The sequence below is a fragment of the Leopardus geoffroyi genome, chromosome D4 (genome assembly GCF_018350155.1).
Source record: "Leopardus geoffroyi isolate Oge1 chromosome D4, O.geoffroyi_Oge1_pat1.0, whole genome shotgun sequence".
Lineage (NCBI taxonomy): Eukaryota > Metazoa > Chordata > Mammalia > Carnivora > Felidae > Leopardus > Leopardus geoffroyi.
The window spans coordinates 61,053,914-61,079,000 of record NC_059342.1 but is presented as its reverse complement, the minus strand read 5'-3'; the positions used below and the strand labels follow the sequence as shown (position 1 = coordinate 61,079,000).

Genomic DNA, 25,087 nt, shown 5'->3' with positions numbered 1-25,087 from the left:
ATCCCTTCGTCTCTTGATGGATAGGTAGGTTGTTTTCACCTTTTTTTGGCTATTGTGAATAATACTGCTGTGAACATGGATGGGCAAATATCTCTTCGAGTCCTGGCTGTCAGTTCATTTGGCTGTCTCCCCAGAAGTGGAATGCTGGATCATATAGTAATCCTGCTTCACTTTTGGGGGAACTGCAGTACTGTTTTCTCTCACAGATACACCATTGTGCGTTCCCACAAGCAATGAGCCATGGTTGCAACTTCTCCACATCCTCACCGCCTCACTTACTGTTTTGTGCTTTTTTGATAATGGGTGTGGATTTGTCTTCTTTTAAAATATAAATGACCCAGGAAGAGGGAGACTCCAGAGTGAGGCATCTGGGGGCTCTTTCCTCCGTGCGTTCTGCATGGAGATAATGGAGGAGCCAGAGGTCCTGGAGTTGGATCGGGGGGGGGGGGGTGGGTGCTTGGGGGGAGGAGAGCCTGGATGTGGGGGGGCCATCATCACACCCACCGAGCTTACAGCGTGGGTTCGGGGCTGGCTGAAGGAGAGGCCGCCCGATGGGGGAGCTGAAACCTAGAAGGTTTCCCGTGAGGAAATTTGTTTGTGTGAATCTGCTGTCGGGCCCCTGTCCCTGGGGAAAGCTGTTTCTAATTCAGGCTTCTCTTTCTGTCTGTTGCTCCCCAGTGTGATAATGCGAAAGGGTTGAAAGCCTTCTACGATGCAATAAAATACGGGCCGAATCACTTGATGGTGTTTGGAGGAGTCTGTCCGTCCGTTACATCCATCATTGCAGAATCTCTCCAAGGCTGGAATCTGGTGCAGGTAAGGTTTGGGTCACTTTTGGTTAGGGGACTGTCTTCGGCATCAGTCTTTTGCAGGAATGGTTCCTTGTGCAACGTGGTTTCTAAGTTGCCCCGTTCATGCCTCCCCAACTCTTTCCTGGATGATCGCACAGCTTCCTGCTACCCCCACTCCTGGCCCAACCCTCTGGCCTTTCTGGCACGGCCGACGCAGTGGGTCTCTGTGGGGTGGCCCCAACTCCATTGCGTGTTTGGAATCTTTTAGTGACTCCCTAGCCTGACTGTCAGTGCCATCAACATCCAGCCAATTGCCCGCCTAGCGTCATCTCTTGTCCCTGCCGCCCACCCCATGCCTCAGCCCCTCCCGACAACCCACATTTCCCCAGAGACATCTTGCACCTTCAGACCTCTGAGCCCTGCTCTCACTGTTCCCTGATTAGATGGGCTTTTATCTCCTTGCTGCCAAGCCTCCCTCCCCCACTGAAATTCTCTTATCCACCAAGACTGCCCTTTCCTTCACACAAGCCTTTCCTGGGGCTCCTGACCAGTATTCACTCTTTACACTGGCAAATGTTATACACCATCCAGCCAGTGAGTGTAAGGTCTGATATAGACAAATTCACCAGTGCCAGCTGTTATTTGGGCTAGGAAAGAGAAGAACATGGAAAGATGTGACCAATGAGAATGAGTGGTGGCCCACGCATGTGGTTTACTTCTTTGTTTCATCCATCCATCCATTCATCCATCTGTCCATCCATCATCCTTCCTTCCATCCACCCTTCCATCCATCATCCATCCATCCATCCTTCTTTCCATCCATTATCCATCCATCCATCATCCTTCCTTCCTTCCTTCCTTCCTTCCTTCCTTCTTTCCATCCATCCATTCACCCTTCCTTCCTTCCTTCCTTCCTTCCTTCCTTCCTTCCTTCTTTCCATCCATCCATTCACCCTTCCTTCCTTCCTTCCTTCCTTCCTTCCTTCCTTCCTTCCACCCTTCCTTCCATCCATCCATCCATCCATCCATTCTTCCATCATCCACCCTACCATCCATCCAACAAATATAACAGGCAACTTACTATGTGCCTGGAATTTTGGTAGACACTGGGGGATATAGTGCTAACAGGACAGGTAGGGCACCTTCCCTTTCAGAGCTTACATTCTAGGAGGGAGGCAGGTAGGCAGTAAGCAGGTAAACAAGTAATAATACTAAGAGCTAACACTTGTGTAATATGTATACCAGACTTACAACATACCACACACTCTTCTGAGCACTTGTTTGCGTTAATTCAATCCTTAAAAGTTCTCTGTGCCGTAGTCACTATTATCCTCATTTTATAGAGAAGAAAACCTGGGCACCCAGAGGTCTAGTAACTTGCTCAGAGACTGTCAGCTCATAGGTAACAGAGTCAGGATTTACACTCAGGCAGTCTGGCCCTTAAGCAAAGACTGCAGTAGGAAACAGCCAGGATAGAAATAAGCAGGGTGATGGGACTAGTGGTGACAGCCCCAAGGCAGTTAGTGAGGGCCTCTTGACGGAGGTGACCTTTGGGCTGAGACCTGAAGGGTGAGAAGGAGCTGGTTGGGTGGATGGAATAGGAAATGCAGGTGGCCTGTGCTGAGAAAGAACTTGTCATGTTCAGGGAACAGAGAAGGGGCAGTGGGGCAGGAGCATGGTGAGTGGGGAGCCAGGATGGGAATGAGGAAGCCAGTGGAGGCTGACCACAGCAGGATCTGGTTTCACCGCACTCCTGCTGACTGAGGAGCTCAGTGAGTCTGGCCCTGCTTGCATGGGATGCTGGGGGTAGAGCCCTGACCTCACGGCCCAAAGGGAGGCAGGAGCTGTCTGAGGCTGAGGTATGATGAGGAAGGAGCGAGGTCCCAGGGAAGGCTACCCACTCAGCCCAGGGGCAAGAAAGGCTTCCCAGAAGAGGGATGTGGAGCTGGCTGTGAAGGAAGAGAGGACGCTGGACAGCTGGAGCCCTGAAGGAGAGCATTGCCGGCAGAGGAAACGGGGCTCTCAGAAGCAAGAGGTGGGGGAGTGTGTGGGCCTGGGGAGCACTGAGTCATTCGCTGTGGCCTGAGCAGGCCACGCTGAATGTGGGTGGATGCAGCAGGAGATGAGGTCAGAGAAGCAGCTTGGCATGCTATGGTGCAAACCCAACCATGTGCCTGGGACCCAGCACCACTCACCTGGCTTCAGGCCCTGTAGTGCCTGCAAACAGTGAGGCCTTGGGTGGGTCACCTTCTCTTGCTTCAGCTTCCTTTCCTGCAGACTGAGGAGCACGCTGTACTCCCTACTCAGCAGGGCCAGGCACTGCCTCTCTGAGCCTCAGCTCCTCGTATAGAAAAGCAGGGGAGGGAGAAGGCCGGTCTCATAGGACTGCTGTGTGGGGTAAATGATCACATTGTGATCAGAACTGTGGCTGGCACATCCTTAGCACTAAGTGTTTCTTGTTTTATCCTTACCCCTGCCCTGCCTCCTGCTGCTCCCCGAGTTGACTACCCCAGTTTCTCAGCATCCTGGGTCTTTCTTGCAACACTGTTCCCACCCCCTGAAACGGCCCATTCTTAGACATCCGGCTTGAATGCTGCCTCTTCCAAGAAGCCTTTCCTTACTGCACTCTCTAAAGTCTCCCCTCTAGAAATTCTTTTTCTCACTTCCCTGTGTTTACTTCTAGCTGAGCACATACATGGCCCACCCCTCCTGCGCCTCTGCCTGTCCCTCTCTGAGGGCTTGGCAGGAGTGGGGGCATGTTTAGCTGGGCTTTGAGCTCCTTAAGGAGAGAACCTGGGCCTGAGTTACTCCTGTTTTTCCTGGTGCTTAACACTTCACAGACCTTATTATATGTCTGTTGAATGAACAGAAGCATGCAGGGAGGAAGGCAGAGATGGAGGGATGGAAGAACCTGCAGACGGACACTTTGTTCAAACATGGCAGGCCAAGCTCTCTGGAGAAGCCCCATCCAGAGAGGAATCCAGGGAGCTTCCGGGCCTTTTCACCACCTCACTTGGATCCATTTGCCCTCAGAATTCTCTGAGGAGCTGTAGAAGCAAGCAGGACATTGGGAACTTCTAGCTTGCCAGCCAGAGCTCCCTGGCCCCCGCATGAGCAAGACAGGCCTCCAGCTTAGAGAAGTTGACAGGACAGGAGACTGGGTTATGAAATGGAGATTGTACTAGTTATTGCTGCATAACGAATCGCCTCCAAATTCAGTGGCTTAAAACAACAATAATTATTATTTCATTATTTCTGTTGGGTCAGTAATTCAGACCCAGAGAATGGCTTGTGTCTGCGTCATGATGTTTGGGGTCTGCCTGGAAGATTTGGAGACTGGGGTCTAGCATCATCTGAAGGCTTGACTGGGGCTGGAGGATCAGCTCCCAAACTGGCCCCCTCACATGGCTGGCAAGTTGGTGTCTCTCCATGCAGGTCTCTCCATAGAGATCTAGAGTGCCCCCATGGCATGACAGCTGGCTTCCCCCAAAGCGACTCATCTAGAGACCAAGGCAGAGGTTGGCAAAGTCTTTCAGGACCTCGCTTCGGAAGGTGCACACTGTCATTTATGCCTATTCCACTGCTCACACAAATTAGCTCTTATTTAGTGAGGGAGAGGACTAGGCAAGCTGTAGTGGGAGGCAAAGGTCACCGGGGTCCATCTTGGAAGCTGACTGCTGCAGGAAGGAGTAATTCTCTGCAGAAGGCGGGAGCTCAAGTTGCCCAGAAAAGGAGGCTTAATGCTGAGTCCCTTCTGTGTTTTGAAGAGCTCCTGCTCATCCTTCAAAACCCTGGATAAGTACCTCTTCCTCTATGATGCCCTCCTTGGTTCCTTGCCTTCTGTGCCTCCCATCCCTAGCCCCAAAAGTAAATGAATTGCTCCTTCCTAAATAAAGGCTTCTCTATGAAGGCTGTCTCCCCCAGGCTGGTGTAAAGTGGTTCTTATGAGGAGGGGACAAAGTATCTTTTATGTATAAAGCACAGATATATATATAGACATAAATAGGTGTATAGTATATTGTGGTATTAACATTTCATGAGTGGTGCAGGATTAGGAAAACATGTACAAGGCTTCCTCGCAGAGTCGTAGTGACAAGAATGTTGGGAAGCAAGGTTCTTCGTCACTTCTTTTGCACACGGTATTTTGTCATTAAATAAATTACATCTTGTGGGAAACGGTTTATTCTGTATCTAGGTGTTCCCTACTAGAATAGGAGCTTCTTGGGGGGGCAGGGGCCCCCATTTCCTTCATCTCCCGGTTCCCAGGGCCTGCCGCAGGGCCGGGCACCAGCTGGGTTGTCGCTGAGTGCTGACCTGAACTAAATGGGGGCACAGGCTGCAGAGTCTGAAGCCTCCCACGGCAGCAGTTTTCTCGCCCTGTGGGCTTGACTGTGGGGGAGGTGGAGGATGTGGGAGGGAATGCAGGTCCTCAGTGTCCGCCTAAACAGGATCACTGTGCGTCGTTGCAGACACGAATGGTCCACCATGGCCCTGGGTTTCTGCCATCAGATACTGCACCAGGTCAGGGGCTCCAGCTGCACCCTGACGGGAGCTAGCCCGGGGGCTGGGGACTAGACGGTGCCTGGCAGTTTGGAGAGCTCTGGGGACCTCGGAGGCAGAATCATGGGATGAGCCCAGGAGAGGAGACTTCTCCCAGCCTGTGGAGCCAGCCAAGGGGACTGAAGCAACAAAGACGAGGCTCTTGATAAAGAGGAGCGTTGAGGTTTCCACCTCCCCTCCGCCCCATTTTCAGGGAACCCACACTCTGGGAGCCTCCCAACCCCCTCGTCACCTCTGAGAGGCTGAGCTTGCTTGCAGAGAGGTGGAGGGGCTGGAGGAGTGGGCCTACATTCACTCAAGGGGTTCAGCGAATCCCTTAACTTATTCAAAACTGGGCTCCGAAACAGACTTTCACAAATGGGAAAATGCATGTAATTTGTGTAATTGAAAAGGAGCACTGACTGCCCTTTGGGGGAACAATGCTCGCTGGACAGAGACAGCCTGGAATGTGTAATCAGTTGTTTCTGTTTCCTGGTGCTACAAAAATAGGGATTCGCACGACAGAGGGGTGAAAATTCAGCCTGGTGCCAAAATCGGTTAAATTTAACTTCTGCGTTTTTGCCGGGCTTCTTGATTCATGGTTGCTGCGTCGAGAGACTAATATTGTTTAAGTCATGATGTGAGTCACTCAGCCACCGGGAGCGTCAGCTCCTCCAGCTAGATGCGAGGATCTTATAGTCCAGGCTGTGACATGCAGGCTTTGTCCCTGTCTGGCCTGGTCAGACCCCGCCCTTGGGGAACTCGGAGCTGGGGCCTCACACCGCCAGGGACCTACCAGGGCATAGCCTGGGAGACATCTGGGAAGGGTCGGGGACTGGCCGTTGGAGACGGCATGTTCGGACCGGAGGAGTCTTCGCCTCCAGAGCCACATGGCTCTTTGAGAGATGTTGCTGGCTGTCTGTGACGTAGGTGGGGAGACGCAGGAGAGATGGCTGAAGTTAGCGAGGAGCAGAGCCTCCGCTCTCTGCAAGCAAGCCCTTGGTGCTGGAGGCGTCCAGCACGGGGCAGGCTGCCTGGCTGTGAAGTAGGGGGTTCCCTGTTGCCCGAGGTTCCCCGGATGTACCAGTGTCATCCAGTCCTGCTTCTGGGGAGATCTAATATATAGAGGAAGAATAGACCAGGTTGAAGACTCTCAAACTCTATTACAAGAATCACTTATGGAGGCTGGGGATGTGCTTGTGTTAATACGAATTCCCCAGGCTGCACTCAGCAGGTGCAGGTTAAGGGATTCATCAAATGCCTCAAGGGCTAGAGACCCACTCCTCACCCTCGCTGCCATTTCGGTACCCGCAGCTCAGGCGACTTAGATGCAGTAAGTTCCTGGGGTCCTGCTAGGCCAGGTCATCTCTCAGGCTCATCTCCCAGACGCTGGGGCTCTAGGACTGGGACGCCAAGGACTCTGTGGAGTGCTCCCAGTGTGCAGAGCTCAGTTTATGCTGCCCCTGTTGGGGAGAGGGCACGGAGGAGACAGCAGGGCCCCCAGGACGGAGTCCACAGTCCCTCTGCGGCCAGAGGGTTCTCCATTACCCCCGCCCTGCTCCCTGCCCACCTCCTGCTCCTTCATGCCCCACCCCACCCCACCCCAAACAGGGGCCTCTCCACCTGGCAGGACTGTGCTCATTCTTTCTGGTGCAGTTTGCTGCCCTTTCCCTGTGAAGTCCCCCGTTCCTTGTCCTGTGCCGTCTTACCCACACACCCCGTCCATGGTGTCTCCTGCCCTGTGCCTGCGTCCGGCCTGGCCTGGAGCTGCCTGAGGTCAGGGTCTAGTCTCATTCAGCCTTGCACCCCGGGCTTGGTGCTGACCTGGCTCACGTGCTGAGCGGGAAGTATTTGCCGACAGAAGGCTGGATGGCTGCCTTCTAGGCCTCAATCTTGTCCCTAAGGAAGGGGGCAGATCATCAGAGCCTGCCAGACCCAAAGGGACCCAGAGTGCTTCTCAACCTGCAACCCCTTGGTAAAGAAAAGCAAAGGGAGACCAAAAAATGGCCTCCAGCTTGGCCTCAGCCCACATCTCCTGTCCTGGACCCAGGTTTTTTGTTTTTTTTTTAACTCGTATATTCCTTTGACATGGTTTTCACACCCCCTCAGAATCCTGTCCTCAGCCTTCTGAAGGGGGCTTGCTTTTGACCCTGCCTTGCACTTTTCTTGAGGAGTTCTGCTGACCTGCCCCCAACCGAGGCAGTCCTTCTGAAAGCATGGGGCCTGGGGATAAGGCGGAAGAATTTGGAGAGGAGCGGAGGATGGGGGCAGGGTCGCTGAAACCAGAGATGGAGGCAGGGCCCCGGAAAGGTACAAGAGACGAAGCCAGAGGGGGCTGACATCCTCAGAGAGCGGGACAAAACTCCTTCCTTCTTGGGAGCTAGGTGATAGCTCTGCCTCAGCATGCAGACAGAAATAGTCTCGCTGATGAAAATAAAGTCAGATTCCTGAAGGGATAAAGGGCTGCTCGCAGGAAAACGCAAACACGGTTTCGTCAAGAACCGTATCCCGCAGAGCCTGTCCTTTAAAAGGCAGCACAGCAGATATTAAATTGTAGATGCGTTTCTCCTGGCACCTTCCCAGCCTCCCCTCGCAGCCATCCTGCGCCGCGGGACTCCCCTCAGGACCTCCCCGGGCAGGAAGTTCTCAGCTTGTGTGATGGGGCTGAATCCACAGAGAAGGTCCTGCCAGGGAGCGGAGGGGGCAGGTCATGCAGACGGGCGATGTTGAGTCTGCGATTGTTGCAGGATTGGCAATGACGGCCCAGAACGCTTAGGACTTGATTTCTGCAAAATCTAAATCATGCTTGGTTTTGACATTTAAAAAACCAAATCAGTGAGCCCCCACCCCAGTCGAGCCCTTTGCTATTTACTGAATTCCAGCATGGCTCTAAACTGTCGGTCAATGCCATTTGCATCCCAGGAACAGAAATTTTGTCATCGGACTTGATTTTCTCAAGCGATTCTTATTAAAGGGGTGGGTTGCCTGAGAAGTCAAAGGGTTGGTTTGTTCGTTTTTAACTTAGCTGTGGGTTGTGGAATTTGAGGTAGATTCATAGAAAGCCAGAGCAGGGAGGGTCTGGCAAGCGTCGGGTCCAGTCTCCCCATTCTGCAGATGGGGAAACAGAGGCCCAAAGTGGGGAGGACCTGGCCAAGTTCTCACAGTAATAGCAAAGCTGTGAGTCCCATGGGTCACCCTCCAGTGCTCTGCAGAATACACTAAAATATGGTCTCATTTCTCTCTCTCAGCCTTGCTTTTACGTAAAATGGGAATAGCAAACTAGCCTTGTATGCCATTTGTGACAATCACGGAAAGCTTTCCCTTTTAAGTGAAAGCACTTCTATAGACTACAAACAGTAGCCATCATTGCAGTGATGGGGACTCCTCCACCAGAAGCAGATCTCTAATTACAGCTAGCAGCGTTTAAAAATCACTCCGTTTTATATCAACAACAAAGGTGGTTTACTCTGGCACCAAACACACCCTGAAACCAAAGTGTCAGGGGCAGGATGGGGGTTCTTCAGCGAGACACGTTGCACACGATGCCCACTTCTCAGCCCCTGTGAGTCAAAATCCACCCAGCTGCAAGTCTGTCCCCCTCCCAGTCCACGCCACGGCGGCCACATCCACGCGTGGCTGGGTGGCCAGACTGTGGACCCGATGAGGACCATTCGGGAGGTGCGGTGTGACTGAGCACAGCTGGAAGCCGCTGCTGTGGCTGCTGTCTAAGAAAGACGACGGAGGCCAAGAATCCAGGCCAGGCTGGAGCCATTTCTTGGCACTGGTCTCCAGAGGGGCCATTTAGCACATTAATAATCTATGAGATGCTTCCACCTTCTGGATCCATAAAAAAAAAAAAAAAAAAAAAGGCGGTGGGAGAGAGGGAGAAGCAATATTAAGGGCACACACTATGGGTGGGCCTTCCTGGCCATGTCACGGGATGCCCGGTGCAGGAAATTCCGGTTCTGAGAGCCGGCCAAATGTCCTCCATGTGGTGAGGAAATGTTGGTAGCTTTCAATTTGGATACAAGTGGGTAGGAGGAAAAACGAGCCCTCGAAAGGGATCTGGGCAGGACCCCATCGATCCTCTGGAGGGAAAGAGGGGTCTGTTCCCATGCATTTATTCCTTCACTGACTCATGCTTCTATGTATTTATTCATGCCCTAAACTCAACCAGTGCAGTGCCTGCTCTGTGCTCTCCCAGACGCTCCCAGACCAGCACATATCCCACTGCCCAGCACTAGCCACCCCCAGGATGGGCAGACATGGCAGAGAGGCAGTTTGGTGAGGTTCTAGAGGCCTAGAACCCAGACGCTCTGAGTAGTCGTCCCCCCGTGTCTCTCTTTGACGGAACTGGTGTGGGCAAATCAGCAACCTCTTGGAGCCTCACTGGACTCATCTGCAGAATGGGCTAAGTCTGCCCTTCTTCGGGGGCTGTTGAGAACATCAGACAGGACAGGGTTAATGGAGCAGGGTGGATGCACTCTGCAGACTGTAGGCCCTCTACAGACTAAGGTTGATATTACCGTTCCTGGTGCTTCTGCCATCTGAGACGCTGGCCAGGCCCTGGGCTGGGAATTCCTTGAAGATTTGTGTCTCCATTTGTGTCCAGATTCAAAGTCGTGTGGATGAAATGAACTATCACAGACCATGAAGGTGATTCAGAACAGTGAAGTGAAAACAGAGAACTTGCAGGGAAGGCAAAATAAACCCCAAGCAGCTGTAAGAGGTGCACATGCTCTTTTTGGGTGGAGTTTTCACAGAAGCAGAGGCAAAGAAGGGCACGGTCCTGTCGAGCAAGTGCCTGGAGGTTCCCAGTCTGTTCCTGCCAAGGACCCAACCCATATCCTTCCTGTCCATTTGGTACAAGATTCAATTCAAGGTTCTAACCCCCATTTTTAATGCAAGACCATGGTATCGAAAGTAATATCAGCTCCCAGTGTGTAAGCCCAATGGCCTCATTGTTTATGCGTCTTTCACTGCCTCAACCCCTTTCTGGAAATACTCGGGGTGTAAATAATTCATTCTAAATAAATAAATCACTCACACTCCTTACGGTACAGCTGATGCTGCTGGTCACAGCACAACAGCAGATTACAGTGAGTTGAGTCTGGAATTACAAGTCGAGACTGGAAAGGCCCGGAGAGGGAATGAGAGAAGTAGTTCCCTCCAGGAGGACAAATGTGTGAAATGGTATAATAGCAACCTAAGATGGTTGTCGTGAGGGTAGACACGATACACGTGGACAGGAAATGGGAAACACGGAAAGTCTCAGGCAAACGGGGACATGTTGGTCACCCTGCCCAGGCTCCGTCCTACTTCTAGAAGCCTGGGCCTTTGAGCGCTTGATTAGCGCTTCTGGTGATTCTGATGCACAGCAGTGAGTGAGATGAGGTGACGAGCCACCCTCAGGTAGAGACGGGGCGGCTCCTAGTGGGTGTGCTCAGAGGGCATTCAGCCACCAGATGAGGGGCTAGATTGTGTAGTTTCCCACATGTACCCACCGGTAGAACTCGTCAGGTAGGGTGGGGTGGGGGCAGGGTACTGGTGTACTAATTAAGAATTAGATTCCCAGGTCCACTGATCACATCCTAGGGAGGAAGCCTGGGAAGCTGATTTTTAACAATCGCCTTGGATAGTTCATATCATCAGGGAACCTGGGGAAACACTGGTCTAGCGATTCTCTAAAGCCACAGAGCAGCAGCAGCACCTGTTAGAAATGCAGAGCCCCAGGCCCCACCCCACACCTACTGACCTTGAGTCTGAATTTTAACAAGATCCTAGACGATTCTTGCTGATTTAAGATGCCTGGGGTCTCTGAAGGCAGATGTGTCAGCTGAGGGGGAAGGGTTTCAAGGGTAGGTGTTCAGACCCTGGAAGGGACTTAAGGGAAATAAGTATTCAGCCCCCGAACCTACTTGCAGAATGTCAGGTGTCACCACCTTTGGACTTCCCTGCATCTCAGCATCATGGACCACAAGGACTCTTGTCAAACTATGGTGCAGACGGAGCATGTCTTGCTTGAGCCTCGGTCTGACACGCCAGCCTGGGAGTCCTTTCAGCTCACAAGGCCCTTGACCCTCTAGTGGCCAGGAGCACACACGGGGGACCTGTGGCTCCCAGTAAGGAGCAGTGGGAAGGACACCGGGTCCACATGATACCTGGCTTCCCATCCTGGCCCTGCCGTCTCCCAGCTGGGTGGCCTTACACAAACCACTTGCCCTCATTGGAGCCTGAACGCGCTCATCCATAACCGTTCTGCTTTCCTCCAAGGACTGTAGTGACACTTGCGTGGGCCCTGGGACGTTGTGTGGCTGCTGGGCGGGTGCTCTAGGACAAGAGCACGGGGTTGGTGTCAGGCACGGCCCTGACTGCTCTGTGTTTATCCTGTTTGATAAGGTGGTCTTGTGCCCATTTGTACAGATGAGGAAACAGAGGCCCAGAGGGGCTAATGTGCTCAGTCAACTTGTAATAATGACAATACCTGGTACATTTCTTGGGCTTGGAATCACATGGGCTGGGGCTCACATCCAGGCCCTGGCACTTACTAGTTGTGACTCTGGGCAGGTCACTTAGCCTCTCCCAGTCTCAGTGCCTCATCTCTGACATGCAGTGGGGTGGCAGACCCTGGGCTGGTTGTGAGATTAGATAAGACCCTCAGAGTTCCAGGCACTGTGGCTTGTATTCTTCTTCCTTCCCAAGACTAAGGTGGCCTTCTGGTCTACCTTCCAGGAAGAGGTAGGGCCCTGGGACATGGGGTCAGCTCTCTGGGACTAGCTGTGTGGCCTCTATGCATCCACTGTTGTTCTCTGGGCCTCCTGCTACAAAGAGAAAGGGTGGGGCCAGATGATTAAGTCATGTCATTATTCCCTGTAATCCTGTAGCTCAAAGCTATCACCATGTGCCTTAAATCTGTTGTCTTCCCTCTTGTTTCCTGCATGTGACTCCCTGCTGTAGTGGTTCCTGGGTTGGGCCTGGTTCTCCCTCCATTCCTAAGCCACTCAGACATGCATTCTCCACCAGAGTGTTCCAGGTAGAGAACCCATTCTACAGGTGAAGGAGGTAGGCCCAGAGAGGTCAAGCAGCCTGTGTCAGGCCACACCATGAGCAGAGGCCAAGGTGCAGGGCCAGCGTTGCTGGTAGGTCCCCCTGTCACCCATTCCCCTCGTGCTTGGGGATAGAGCCAGCTCTCTGCAGCTCTGAGGCCTTTGCCCATGCTGTTTCCACTGTTAGGTGCCTTTCTGGTTCCCTCCTCCCCTGGCTGAGCCCTGTGTATTTCCTGAGATTTAGTTTAAGCGTTACCCCCTCCAGGAAGCCTCCCTAGTCTCCCCCAACCCTGGTCCCCAGCTTTGTGTTTTCTTCATACATTTCATCTTTGCCCTTTCTTCAGTACCTTACAATTCTCTGATGAGGTCTCAGTGTTACCCACTGTGAACTCCCCTAAGACAGTCCTTGCCTGTCTGAGTCACGGCTGCACCTCAAGGGCCTCACACAAGACCTGGCACTGAGTAGGTAGTCCTAAATCAAGAATGGGCACATCCAGATGGCCTATTACAAACCAATTTATAATACTCCTGGCCTACATTCTCTGGCCTTTGCACGGTTCTAACCCTGCGCATTAGTGCATTTACTCCACACACCAACCCACCAACCCTATGACGCTATTATTCTCCTCATCTCACAGGTGAGGAAACTGAGGCACAGAAAGGTTGAGTATCTTGCCAAGAAATTGCCCAGACTAAGTGGCTCCAGCGTCTATGCTGGCAACCACGAGATATAATGCCTGTCAGCGAATCGCATTTAACCCTCGGGCAACACTGTGGGGAAGGAAGAGCAGGGGAGGAAGCTTCCTAGTTAGGCTGTTTTCAGAATGAGGAAAACAAGATGCTAAGGTCAAAGAGACTTTCCCCTCTTCCTGCTGAGGCCTCAGGGTGTGGGAGTGGGGTGTCCGGAGGCTCCCTCCAGGCCCCTGGGATCCCTCCCAGCCTTCCCCGGTGATGAGCTTCCTGCCTGCCTGCAGATGACCACCCAGGCTGGCTTGAGCCCCTCAGTGCTGGCTTGTGTTCTCCCTGTAAATCGCTCAGCACGTGTGCTTGTGCACGCACACACACATACACACACACCGTTTGTTTGTTTTTTAATGTTTGTTTATTCTTGAGAGAGTGAGAGACGGAGCATGAGTGGAGGAGGGGCAGAGAGAGAGAGAGGAAGACACAGAATCCAAAGCAGGCTCCAGGCTCTGAGCTGTCAGCACAGAGCCCGACTCAGGGCTTGAACCCACGAACTGTGAGATCGTGACCTGAGCCGAAGTCCGACTCTTAACTGACTGAGCCACTCAGGCGCCCCTACACACACACACCACTTTTAAACCTGTTCCTCATCTAGTCACTTGTTGTGTAAAAAAATAAAGGGTTCCTTTGAACTCAAAAAGGAGATGACTGGTTGTTGGTGAAAATCAGTAACTATGCTAAGTATTTCAAGCAGATAGTAGTTAGGAGCTCTACTCTGGGTGGTTTTATAATGAATGAGTTGGTTTTGTTTTGTTTTGTTTTGTTTTTTAATAGAGCCTAGCCTACATTAGTGTTGAATTATACAGACGACTTTTGCTTTGGTTCTGTGTACCAAGGAAATTAAATAATTTATTATTTCCATGATACAGAGCTGAAGCCTTATAAAGTGGGAAGCACTCAACCTGAGACAAAGGATCCTGGGTTAGACAGTTATTTAGATGTTATGCCCAGATGCCGACAGAAGCATGGTTCTCTCAGATTGGCCCCAGATTCCCACACAAGCTGTGATCTAGCACTGTCCTCGTTACTTGTGAGATGGCATGGTGGCTTTGCGGGAATGGCCCCCCCTCTCATCCTGGGTGTCTTCTGAGACTCCAGGCCTGTTGCTGGAATAGTGGGGACGTGGACCCTTGGTGCAGCAAAGCAGCTCTGGCCCACCCCAGCAGCCCCCACGAGCAAGAAGGGATCTTTCCTCAGTTCTCAGGTTGAGACTTCTTCTCTTCTCTGGAGAGGCTTTCCACCCAGATCCCTGCCTCTAGTAGACACATCCGTAACAACTGCCTCTCTCCACCCTGCCCTGTCGTGCAAGGTTCAGTTTCCTGTTCAGTGTGGAGCTTGCCTGGTGGTTGTCAGTCCCCTCAGTCATCGGGGGGGGGGGGGGGGGCAGTGTGGGTGGGGAGGGGTGGGGCTGTACCTCCCTTGTCACTAGTTGGAACCCCAGAACCCAGCATATGGCCTGGAAGTTAGGAGAACCTCCAGGAATCTTTTGTTTTTGTTTGGTTTGGGGGTTCTCTCTTTCTCAGTCTCTCCTTTTTGTGCAAGTAGCATTATGAATTCATGGATGTTTAAAATATATATTAAATGGACTGTATTCTAATCAGTTGCAGACATTATTTTTTAATGCAGTCAGTGTTTTGGCGGCTCTACTTGTGTTTCTACCTTTCCTCCACATTTTCTTCCAGTTTTTTGGAAAATTTTCAAAGCCTGCAAAAATTAAGAGAAAGCACAATGAACGTCATATATCCTTTGCGTAGGTACACGACTTGTTTGTGTGTTGCCATGTTGGTCTTCCTCTCCCCCTCCTTCCCCTGTCCATCTCACCCCTACACCCATTTTTTTGTTGAAGGCCTGGACAATAGTTTGCAGACATAATGACACTTCACCACTAAATATGTCAGTACGAGGCTGTTCTTCTCCTAAGAACAATTGTATTCTCTTACATCATCATAGTATAATTATCACACCTAAAAATTAATAGCAATATGATATTACCTATATGTGGCCCATGTTCAAATTTCCCCAATTATCCCCAGAATGTCCTTATTGGCATTTACTTGGGGATAGCATGCTGTGTAAACCCTGTCATGTACTTAGCCCCCTTGAATTTGCTACTTCTAATCTCCTACTTATTTTTATTGTTGTTGTTGTTGCTTTCAGGACATTGACCTTCCTAAAAGGCCCAAGCTAGTTGTTTTATAAAATGTTCCCCAAATCCCAAATCTGGATTTGTTTGATCGTTTCTTCACAGCTTTGATTCAGGTTAAACAATTTTGGCAAGAATCCAAACAAGTTCTTCCCAGTGCTTTGAGTCAAGAGGTCCACCTCTGGACTATTCTTGATGACGCTAAATTTGATCACTTGGTTAAGATAGCATCTGCTAGATTTATTGTAAAGATATCTTCTCCCCTTAGTAATTATTGGGTAAGATGTGGGGCAAGTTTTGGAGGCCCACAATCTTACCTGATGATGGTCCTTGGGGAGCCACTGTTATATTGGGGCTGCAGAATGGTCCTTTCCTGATTCAACTCCCACCCCCCCCCCCTTCTACACTAATGCTGGCATTCTCCTCTGCAGAAGAGTATTCCCTTTTTTGAGGCTTTCTTCCCCTCCCTCCCCTCCGCCCCCCCCTCCTCCTTCTCTCCCTTCCTGCCTCCTCCTCCATTAGTTTGGACACTTAATATTTACCTGCCTTAGATTTGGAATCAGCCCTTTCTCTAAGCATTCCTGATTCTTCCTGCTGGGGAATCATATTTAGGAACCATGATCTGGATGCTAGCTCTGCTCATTGCTACTGGGCTTCACTGCTTCTAGGTTTTTTCCGGTGGACTGAACTAGAAAATATAATTCTTAAGATGTTTTAATCAAAAGCATTTAAGGGGCATCTGGGTGGCTCAATTGGCTAAATGTCTGCCTTTTTTATTTTTATTTTTTTTAATGTTTATTTATTTTTGAGAGAGAGAGAGAGAGAGACAGAGCATGAGCAGGGGAGGAACAGAGAGGGGGGAGAAACAGAATCTGAAGCAGGCTCCACACTCTGAGCTGTCAGCACAGAGCTCGATGCAGGGCTCGAACTCATGAACCGCGAGATCATGACCTGAGCAGAAATCGGAAGCATCTGACTCTTGATTTCAGTTCAGGTCATGATCTCACAGTTCATGGGTTACAGCCCCGCATCAGGCTCTGTACTGACAGCGTGGGGCCTGCTTGGGATTCTCTCTCTCTCCATCTCTCTCTGCCCCTCCACCACTTGCTTTCACACACTTTCTCTCTCTCAAGATAAATAAATAAACATTAAAAAAAAAAGTGTTTAAACTTTAATATGGCTACAAGGAGATAATCACACAAATATAGGACATTTTACAAGTCACCTGGCCTGGATTCTTCAGAAAATTTAATGTTGTGGAAAACAATAAGAACAATAACAGAAAGGCAGGGGAGTGTTCTCAGATGAAAAGAGATGATACAAATATAGCAGCCAAATGAGAGGCACGAATGCTGATTGGATCCTGATTTTTAGCAATGGAAAGGGCATTTTGGGGAAATTGAAGAATCAGTGTGGACTGACCATGGGATGGTACTGAATTGCCCTTTATTCTCGGAAGTGCGATAATGACCCAGTAATGCTACTGGGGAATGTTCTCAGGTGGTGCATTCTGGACTGATAGGAGTCAGGTGGCAAAGTGCTTATAAGTTGATTCCAGATGCATCAAAACCAAAAACGTGTGTGTGTGTGTGTGTATACGTGTGTATATGTGTGTGTGTGTATGTACATATGCATGTGTATGTGTACGTAGAGAGGAAAGCAGATGTGGAAAATGCCAATGGTGAAGGGTATATGGGGTTCACTATATGTTCTTTCAACCTTTTTGTAGGTCTGAATATTTTAATAATGAAAAGTTGGGAATGTGTGTGGGGGCATCTTGGGGGGGGGAGATTATATTTCTCCTAGTTGGACAGTGAAAATGCATCTAGAAGTTTCTTTACAGATTTTTCCTTGTGTGATTGTATTAGCAACTCTTATACTCTTAAGTACCTTTGTTTTCAGGCCTTAGGGATTTATTTTTTTTCTTTTTGTTGATTTCTTTTTAAAACATATATAACTTTTAGATGATTATATAGTCAAAAATATGCAAGGGGCGCCTGGGTGGCTCAGTTGGTTAAGCATCCGACTTCGGCTCAGGTCATGATCTCGAGATCCATGAGTTTGAGCCCCGTGTTGGGCTCTGTGCCGACAGCTCAGAGCCTGGAGCCCACTTCGAGTTCTGTGTCTCCGTCTGTCTCTGCCCCTTCCCTACTCACAATCTGCCTCTCTCTGTCTCTCAAAAATAAATAAACATTAAATAAATTAAAAATAATATGCAACAAATAGAGAATTTCTGGACCCAATACAGCTTCCCTCTGTTCTGGTCCCTGCCATTCCTGTAGATAGCCATTTTTATTAGTTTTTTATTTAGTGTTTCTCATTCCAAATATACGTAAGTGTGTGTTTTCATTCCTCTTCCTCTTTAAAAAATTTTTTTAATGTTTATTATTTATTTTTGAGAGAGAGAGAGAGAGAGACAAAGACAGAGACAGAGTCAAGCAGGGGAAGGGCAGAGAGAGAGTGGGACACAGAATCCAAAGCAGGCTCCAGGCTCTCAGCTGTCGACACAGAGCCCGACGCGGGGCTTGAACTCACGAACTGGGAAATCGTGACCTGTGCCAAAGTCAGATGCTCAACCAACTGAGTCACCCAGGCGACCCTCCTCTTCCTCTTTCTTTTTTAAAAATTTTTTTTTAACGTTTATTTATTTTTGAGACAGAGAGAGACAGAGCATGAACAGGGGAGGAGCAGAGAGAGAGGGAGACACAGAATCTGAAACAGGCTCCAGGCTCTGAGCTGTCAGCACAGAGCCCGACACGGGGCTCGAACTCACGGACTGTAAGATCATGACCTGAGCCGAAGTCGGACGATTAACCGACCAAGCCACCCAGGCGCCCCTCCTCTTCCTCTTTCTTACACCAAAGGGAGCATACTAGATATGCTATTCTGCACCTTACTTTTTTCCCCTTAATTTTCCCAGAGCTCACTGTTTTATCAGTACATAAAGACATTCCTGATTTTTTACAGCTACAATTGGGGAATGAATTTCTAGAAGTGGGATTTGTGGGCCAAGAGAATGCATCTGTAATTTTTCTAGAAAATAAGTATTTGCTGAATGAATGAGAAAACGAATGAATGAACTTGATTAAGAAGGAGCAGAAAGTAAAAGGCTAATATCCAAATGGAGACTTAAGACGATTAGACTGAATAACTGCCTTGAGAGAGGCTGGTTTGAAACCCCTCTGACGAAGTCTTGGAGTGCTGCAGTTTTCATTCTGTCGCCTAAAGAAAGAATCCCTCCTTGGTTTGTCAATTAAACACAGAACTGCAAGCTCATGAAATGGTGGAGCTGAAATAAAAAGCCAGCCAGCGTCATCTCCTTATTTTAACAGCGAGGAACCCCAGGCCCAGAAAGAGGAGGGGACCAACGGAAAGGTGGAGAAGAAAGCCCAAATTTAGTTCAGTTCCACCTACTTCAGTAAACAGCACGTGAAGTATCTGCTTTATTATAAAGCACACTTGTTTGCATATTCTACCAGGAGCCAAATGTAAAATTCTACCACCAAGAGATAGTCCATAAAGAGCACGGCGGTTCAGACCCCTGAGCGCTTTCTGTCATAGTGACATCACCTTCAACAGAGCTGCCTCGGTGTAAATGGATTTTGTTTCACATCTTTTGTGTTCTTCTAGAGCATTCAAATGCAGTCATGATGATAAATCGGATCAGGTGGAGGCTTTGACTGGCTGTGTGCGTTCTGGCCGATGATGTGGGTGGTCATGTTTGCTGAGGATAGTCTGAAATTACATAATCATGGCGTTGGTGGCATTCTGTTTTGATTCTGAGCAGGCAGCATGGAGCGGCAAATGAGTTTAGCCCAGCCCAGCCGTGGGCTCGGGCTGTGAGCGGGGCAAGTCCCTTGTCTTCTCTGGTCCTCGGTGTGTAAAATGAGGAGTTAGACAAGTTCAGGATGGCAGATAAATGAATGACGTTGGTGCCGTTACTTCCCGGTCCTGTGCTAACTGCAGGCATGACTAATTGATCACTGCACACTCTTCACTGACTTGACCCACTTCTTTTGCAGCCACTGTCAGCCAGCTCATGATGTCACATAGGGTCCCGCCTATTTACCGTCTCTGGCTTGGATGGTTATGTAGGATTACCAGAAAGAATACAGGTGCCCGGTTAAATTTAAATTTCAGACAAAAAAAGAATAAGCTTTAGGACAAGTGTGTCCCCAGTATTGCTAAATATGGCAGCCCTCTTACTTAGGCCATTTCTACTCGTACAGTTAATTCTCTCTTTTAAATGTAATTAATTTCTTTCAGTCGAGACATCTATCTACCCTCCCTGTGGTACTTCTGGTAGTGCATATTCTCCAGTGCCCAAATAAGAGTCTAACTCATTCTATATTGTTTAAATTCATATTATGACTTAATGTAATGGAAAGTGGTGGAGATTTGAGGAGGAGATTTTAATTTCTGAGGACTGTATATTTTTGTAGGACTCCTTAATGAACCTACAATCCAGTGTTTCCCCGATCTCATAGACCCTTGGGTATACCACTTGGATCATTAACTTATTTCGTATTTTCCCTTAAATACACTCGTCTTTTTATTTACAGACCATGAATGGGAAAATCAGTATCACTTTCTAAGAAGTTGGTGTAAAAGTAAAAAAGAGAAAACATACTTAGTGAGATATAAAATATTAATCTGGGGCTCAACTAAAATCGTTGGGTCTCCCACCAGCAGTATACATAGGCCACAACACTGACTCGTGCAATCCCCCTGCTGGTTTGGGAATCACCTCCATGACCTTGATAGATATGTGATTCTTGAGCATCTCCTTGAATACCTCCAGCGATGGAGAACTCAGTACTTTGCAAGATTTCAATGCATTTTTGAATATCTCATTATTAAATGTTTCTTCTTAAATATGGATCCATATCAGCCTCCCCGAAACAGTCATCTATTGATCCTCATTTTCTCTCTGGGACCCCACACACGAAGCTTGTTCCCTTTGCCTTCATTCATACATTCATTTATTCAGCGAATATTTGAATGCTTCTTATCCAACAGCTTGAGTGGCTATTATCTTACAGTAGCATTGGGGAAGTAAGGATGTACTTACAATATAGTGTGATAAGGTCTGATGGGGGTAGGGTGGAGGAGGTCCAGCTGGCCTAGCCTGGAAGCATCTGTGTGTGTATGTGGGAAAGCTTTATCATAGGGGAGTGAGAGAGGCCTGATATGATTTGGGAAATAGAGGGCTGGTGTGAGAGGGAGAGAAAGGAGGCTGAAATAGTAGAAAAGGTGAAGGGTGACCAGACCAGGTAGGTTTTGTAACCCTTGCCTTCCATCAGCACAGGGATTTATTTCCTATAAAACATTTTCACATCCAAGTTCTCATTTATTTTTTACGAGCCTTTGGAGAGTTAGTCAGGACAGGACTTAGTCTCTCCATTTCACAGGTAAGAAAACCGAGACCTAACGTTGCTGGTAGACTTGCAGCTGGTATATGGAAAAGCTGGGTCTTTATGTCCCATGGCCATGTGTCTGTGCTCATTTCCTGTGTCCCAGCTCCAGCCCCGCTGGTCCAGAATGACTTCCTCTACCCTTTCGAGGAAGACTTCACATTCTTGGAAAGCACCTTTGAATATTTTATCTTGATTCAACTTAATTAATTTTCCCCGGACTGACCATGAAGCGAATCTCAGAGGTCTGGAGTCCAGAATTCTGCCACTCCCTTCCTTGGTTATGGGAGGCATTGGCTTACAAGGGCGAACTGAACCAAAGATGACCCCTTCTTTTGGAGGCCTGATGTCCCTGAGATCCGGCCTTCCCACAGCAAGAGGAAAAACCAGTGCTGGGAGAACTGAGGGATAACAGGGAAGGCTCCCTGGAGGAGGTGGCTATGAGTAGGCCTGGACAGATGATTAGGAGCTGGCCCTGAAGAGATGGGAGGATCCAGCAGACAGAAATACTCCATGCGCTTTCACTGCAAGCATTGAGGTGGGCCCCAGCACACCTTTCTCCCCCTACAGATATGATGTCAACCTATCGACTAATTAGAGGTGCTAAATTGACATGAGGAGACATGATTTTTGCAGTGTGGTAATCAAAAGGCAGTTGGCTTCACAGCTGTGATCACACGAGAGCACTTCTTACCCATAAAGACATCAACTGAAAGCAAAGTGCAAAGGAGCTGAGGAAGCCGAAGAGGATTCTAATGTAATTTGCTAATTTCCTACATTTGTCACCTGTACAGCTGCAAAGGGAAAATGGAACATTTTACCAGAAGTTTAAGAGAAAATTAAAGACATACATTCTAATTGTACACAATTAGACAAGCAATATAATCATTATTATTTTTTTAAATTAACAAGCCATTTTACATTCACTACATTAGGATTTAGAAGGCCTGATTTAGAATTATGTCTCTGTCTGGTAGCAGCCACATCACAGCGAGTGAACCCATTCATTCACCGAGGCATCTCATCTGTCAAATGGGTATGCCCCTCTCCCTGCTGCCTTCCTCGGGGTTGAGGTATCACTGAGGGAGAAGCTTTGTAAGTTAAAAGGCCTTTCATAAGGATAAGAAACAGCATGTAACCCTCGTGATGTCTAAGTCTGGAAGTTGTGACCTGACATTAGCCATCATTCACTGGGTGCCTATACTACTCTGATCCTGAGACGGGAGTGGGATGGGGTATGTCACCCTGGATTACAGAGAAGGAGACAGATCCCACAAGGTGAAGGAGTGCTCCCAAAATTGAACAGTGAGTAGCAGACCTGGAGCTTGGACCCGACCCGTCGAAACTGAAACCCTGAATTCCTACCCTTATGGCCCATACTACTTTCTCAGCACTGGCTTGGTTATGCCTTTTCTCTGTTTTACTCCCACGTCTGACTTAAAAAAAGAAAGAAAGAAGGATTTGAGGAAGTAACATTTGTTTTCCTATCTTCTTTGCATCAAATAACGATAGAAATGCTGAGGTGGGAAATGAAGGAGTAAAAATTACTGGACTGCATAACAAAAGCGAAAAAGTAAATTACTTCGTAATTTAATATTTACAAATAAATAAAAGCTATTTCTTAAACTGGGTGATGGGCAGTTGGATATTGGTTTTGTTATTACTCCTTAAGCCGAACATGTATATTTCATACACTTATACAGTTATATGTAGTTTATACTTCATGATAAAAGTTTAAAAAGAAAAATATGAAGAATTTTCTGTTAAATAAAAAGCCAAATATATGTATGAGTTCTGTTTCACATAATTGAATTGGGCCACCTTAGGGAAATCAAAAGCATTATAAGCCAGTGATTCGATATTATTGTTGTTTCTTTTAAACAAATCCTATTGTTTCTTCTCCTTTCTTTTAAATTGCCCTAGCTGTTTTCTCCCCATGTACCGGGTGCCTCCCTAGGAAGCAGCCTTGAATATTGGAAGAGAGAGCTGCCAAAAAGGAAAGTCCCAAGTTCAAGCCTTAGCCTTGCCACTTGCTAACGTGTGAATTCAAGCCACTCACTCAACCTCTCTGAGGTCCGGTTTCCTTATTTATAAAACGAGAGTAATACTGTCTACTCTACCAATATGGTGGGGTTTTGTGAAGATGAAAATTAAACTAAAGAAGTAAATGTGTTTTGGAAGTTGTTAATTACAGAAGCATAGCAGTCTGCGGAATGAGCAAAGACTCGTCAGTCTCCCTGCTCTGCCTGTTGCTTGCTGGGTGACCAAGTGCCAGTGACTTAACCTCTCTGAGCCTCAGTCTCCTCATCTGAAAAATGCAGATCACAATAGTGTCTTCCTCATAGTATTATTTTGCCCATCAAATGAGACAGTGAATGCTGAGCCCTGAATGTGATGTTTGCCCCACAGCAGGTGCTCATCATACAACTTCAAGGAGTCAAAATACCTGAGCTGGAATCCCAGGTTTGCCCCTTATGTGGTCTCAGGCATGTCACTGTGCCTCCCTGAGCCTCAGTTGCTCCATGAAGAACGAAGACAATGATGCCTCCTCTACCTCCCTCACGAATTGTTTTGAGCCCCGCCCCCCCCCCCCCCCCCCCGAAGAATATGGCATGGAAGTGAGTGGTGAGAGGCCAGGCTGCTGTGCACCTCTGAGTGATTCGAAACTAGCACTCATCAACAAAAGGAGAGATGATTGTTCCCCCAGTGGTTCCGGCCCGGGATGTCTGCCTAAAGAGGCCTCCAACCTTAGGGCAGGTCTCCGCACGACACCCCAGCAAGCCTTCCGGGGGACTGGGGCTTCACGAACCCACCCCGATGCCGGGCATTCCTTTCCCCTCGTTAACTCGGGAAATGCTTTGCAACCGCTCCGCATCACATTAATCTCACGGGCATCTGTGGAGAGGCACTTTGTGTCCAGTCTTTCGCCAGGGCTTGGGGTGCAGCGGCGACCTGGCGCAGACCTAAAGCAGCCCGGAGTTCCCAACGCACCCAGCCCAGTGCCTTTGTATACATCCTGGCACTGGCCACAAACAGGGTTTTGTCAGAAGCTTCCTGAGAAAGTTGCATTCCATTCATCTCGGCTGAAAGGGACCCGAGATGACAAATACTTCCCTCATTTAATTACAGAAACAGTCAGCAAACCCATGGAAAGAGATTAAACCAAGCAGAGAAAAGAGCAAGCCTCCATCCTATTCTGCCCCCCTTGCTTCTGGCCCCAGTTTCTCACCTAGGATTTAGCAAGGAGGGCCGCTCTTAGATGTACTCTCCACCTGAAAAGTGCCAAATCTCTGCAGGAAAGTTAAAGTCAGAGACCCCAAACCAGGGAAAGAATGAATTGCATTTAGGCAAGAATCCATCAGTGGCTCGGAGTTTAATAAAGATCCTGAAGTTGGGAGGTATGTTTACATTTTTCATCTGGGCTTACATCTGCAGAGAAGTGAGACGCAAAGGCAATTATCTGAATAAATCAGATCAAATGAAATGCATACTCCCGCATGAAGTGAACAAACTTTTTCATCATTTTCCTCAATTGGAGGAAATTCTTGGGGAGAAAAGCAGAATTGTGTGGTCGCAAGGAGCCTCTGAAATCCTTTGTCCATCATTTTCAGAGGTGAGGAAAACAGACACCTAGAAGAAATGATGCCCTTGTTCTCACGGTCCTAGAGACAGGGTTGAGCCTGGGTTTCCCAGGTCCCTAAAGTGGCCTTGTAGTGGCCTCAGCTTAATGTTGAAGTGGCTTGTGGTTCAATGTGCACACCCTAAACTCGCAAAATACTGTGTGCCAGGAGAGAGATGCTAACGGCTCTCTCCCCTTCCTACTCTGCTGGGTAAGGTGTGCCCCCAGAACGGAAACTTTCTATGTGTGAGAGACTGGAAACCTTGCCCCCTGTGCTACTGGGTCTCAGAAGAAGGAGCAAGCCTTCAGGTTTGGATCATTGCCTCATCTCACCCGGAACTGGAAGTTAAGAGCCGGTTGAAGAAAGAGAACCAGATGTGAACTTAAAAGACCAGCTTCACAGTTCCTGTATTGACCTTGCACAACTGTATCACCTTTCTCTTTCCTTGGTTTCTCCGGCTGTAAGATGGATGGTGATTCCTACCTCAAAGAACCAAGGGGCTCTAAGACTAACTGACATCCTAGATGTTTGGCAGCTTCGATGATTCTAAAAAAGATGGAGCTAGATTAATAAATTCCCACTAAGCTTTGCCTCCCAGCACTCCGGACACTACCTCGTAAAATAACAATTGTTCTGAAAAATAATGGACTTTTCCCTCTCTCTCCCACAATCTGTGTTAGAGACCCAGGGCTTTGCCAGTCAGAAAATTGGACAGCTACACCTCTACTCACAGTTGCTGATCTTTGAAGCAACGAAGATGCTTTCTTCTCTTCATTTTTATCTATCTTTG

At 48.6% G+C, this 25,087-nt stretch overlaps 1 protein-coding gene across 1 annotated transcript in view; it reads left to right on the top strand.

The window, feature by feature from the left end:
• GABBR2 (gamma-aminobutyric acid type B receptor subunit 2) overlaps nt 1-25,087 on the top strand; it is a 352,176-nt gene that overhangs the window by 111,616 nt on the left and 215,473 nt on the right. The window contains exon 2 of the mRNA XM_045470233.1: nt 679-816. Coding sequence (XP_045326189.1) covers nt 679-816 — 138 coding nt within the window. The remainder of the gene's footprint in view (nt 1-678; nt 817-25,087) is intronic.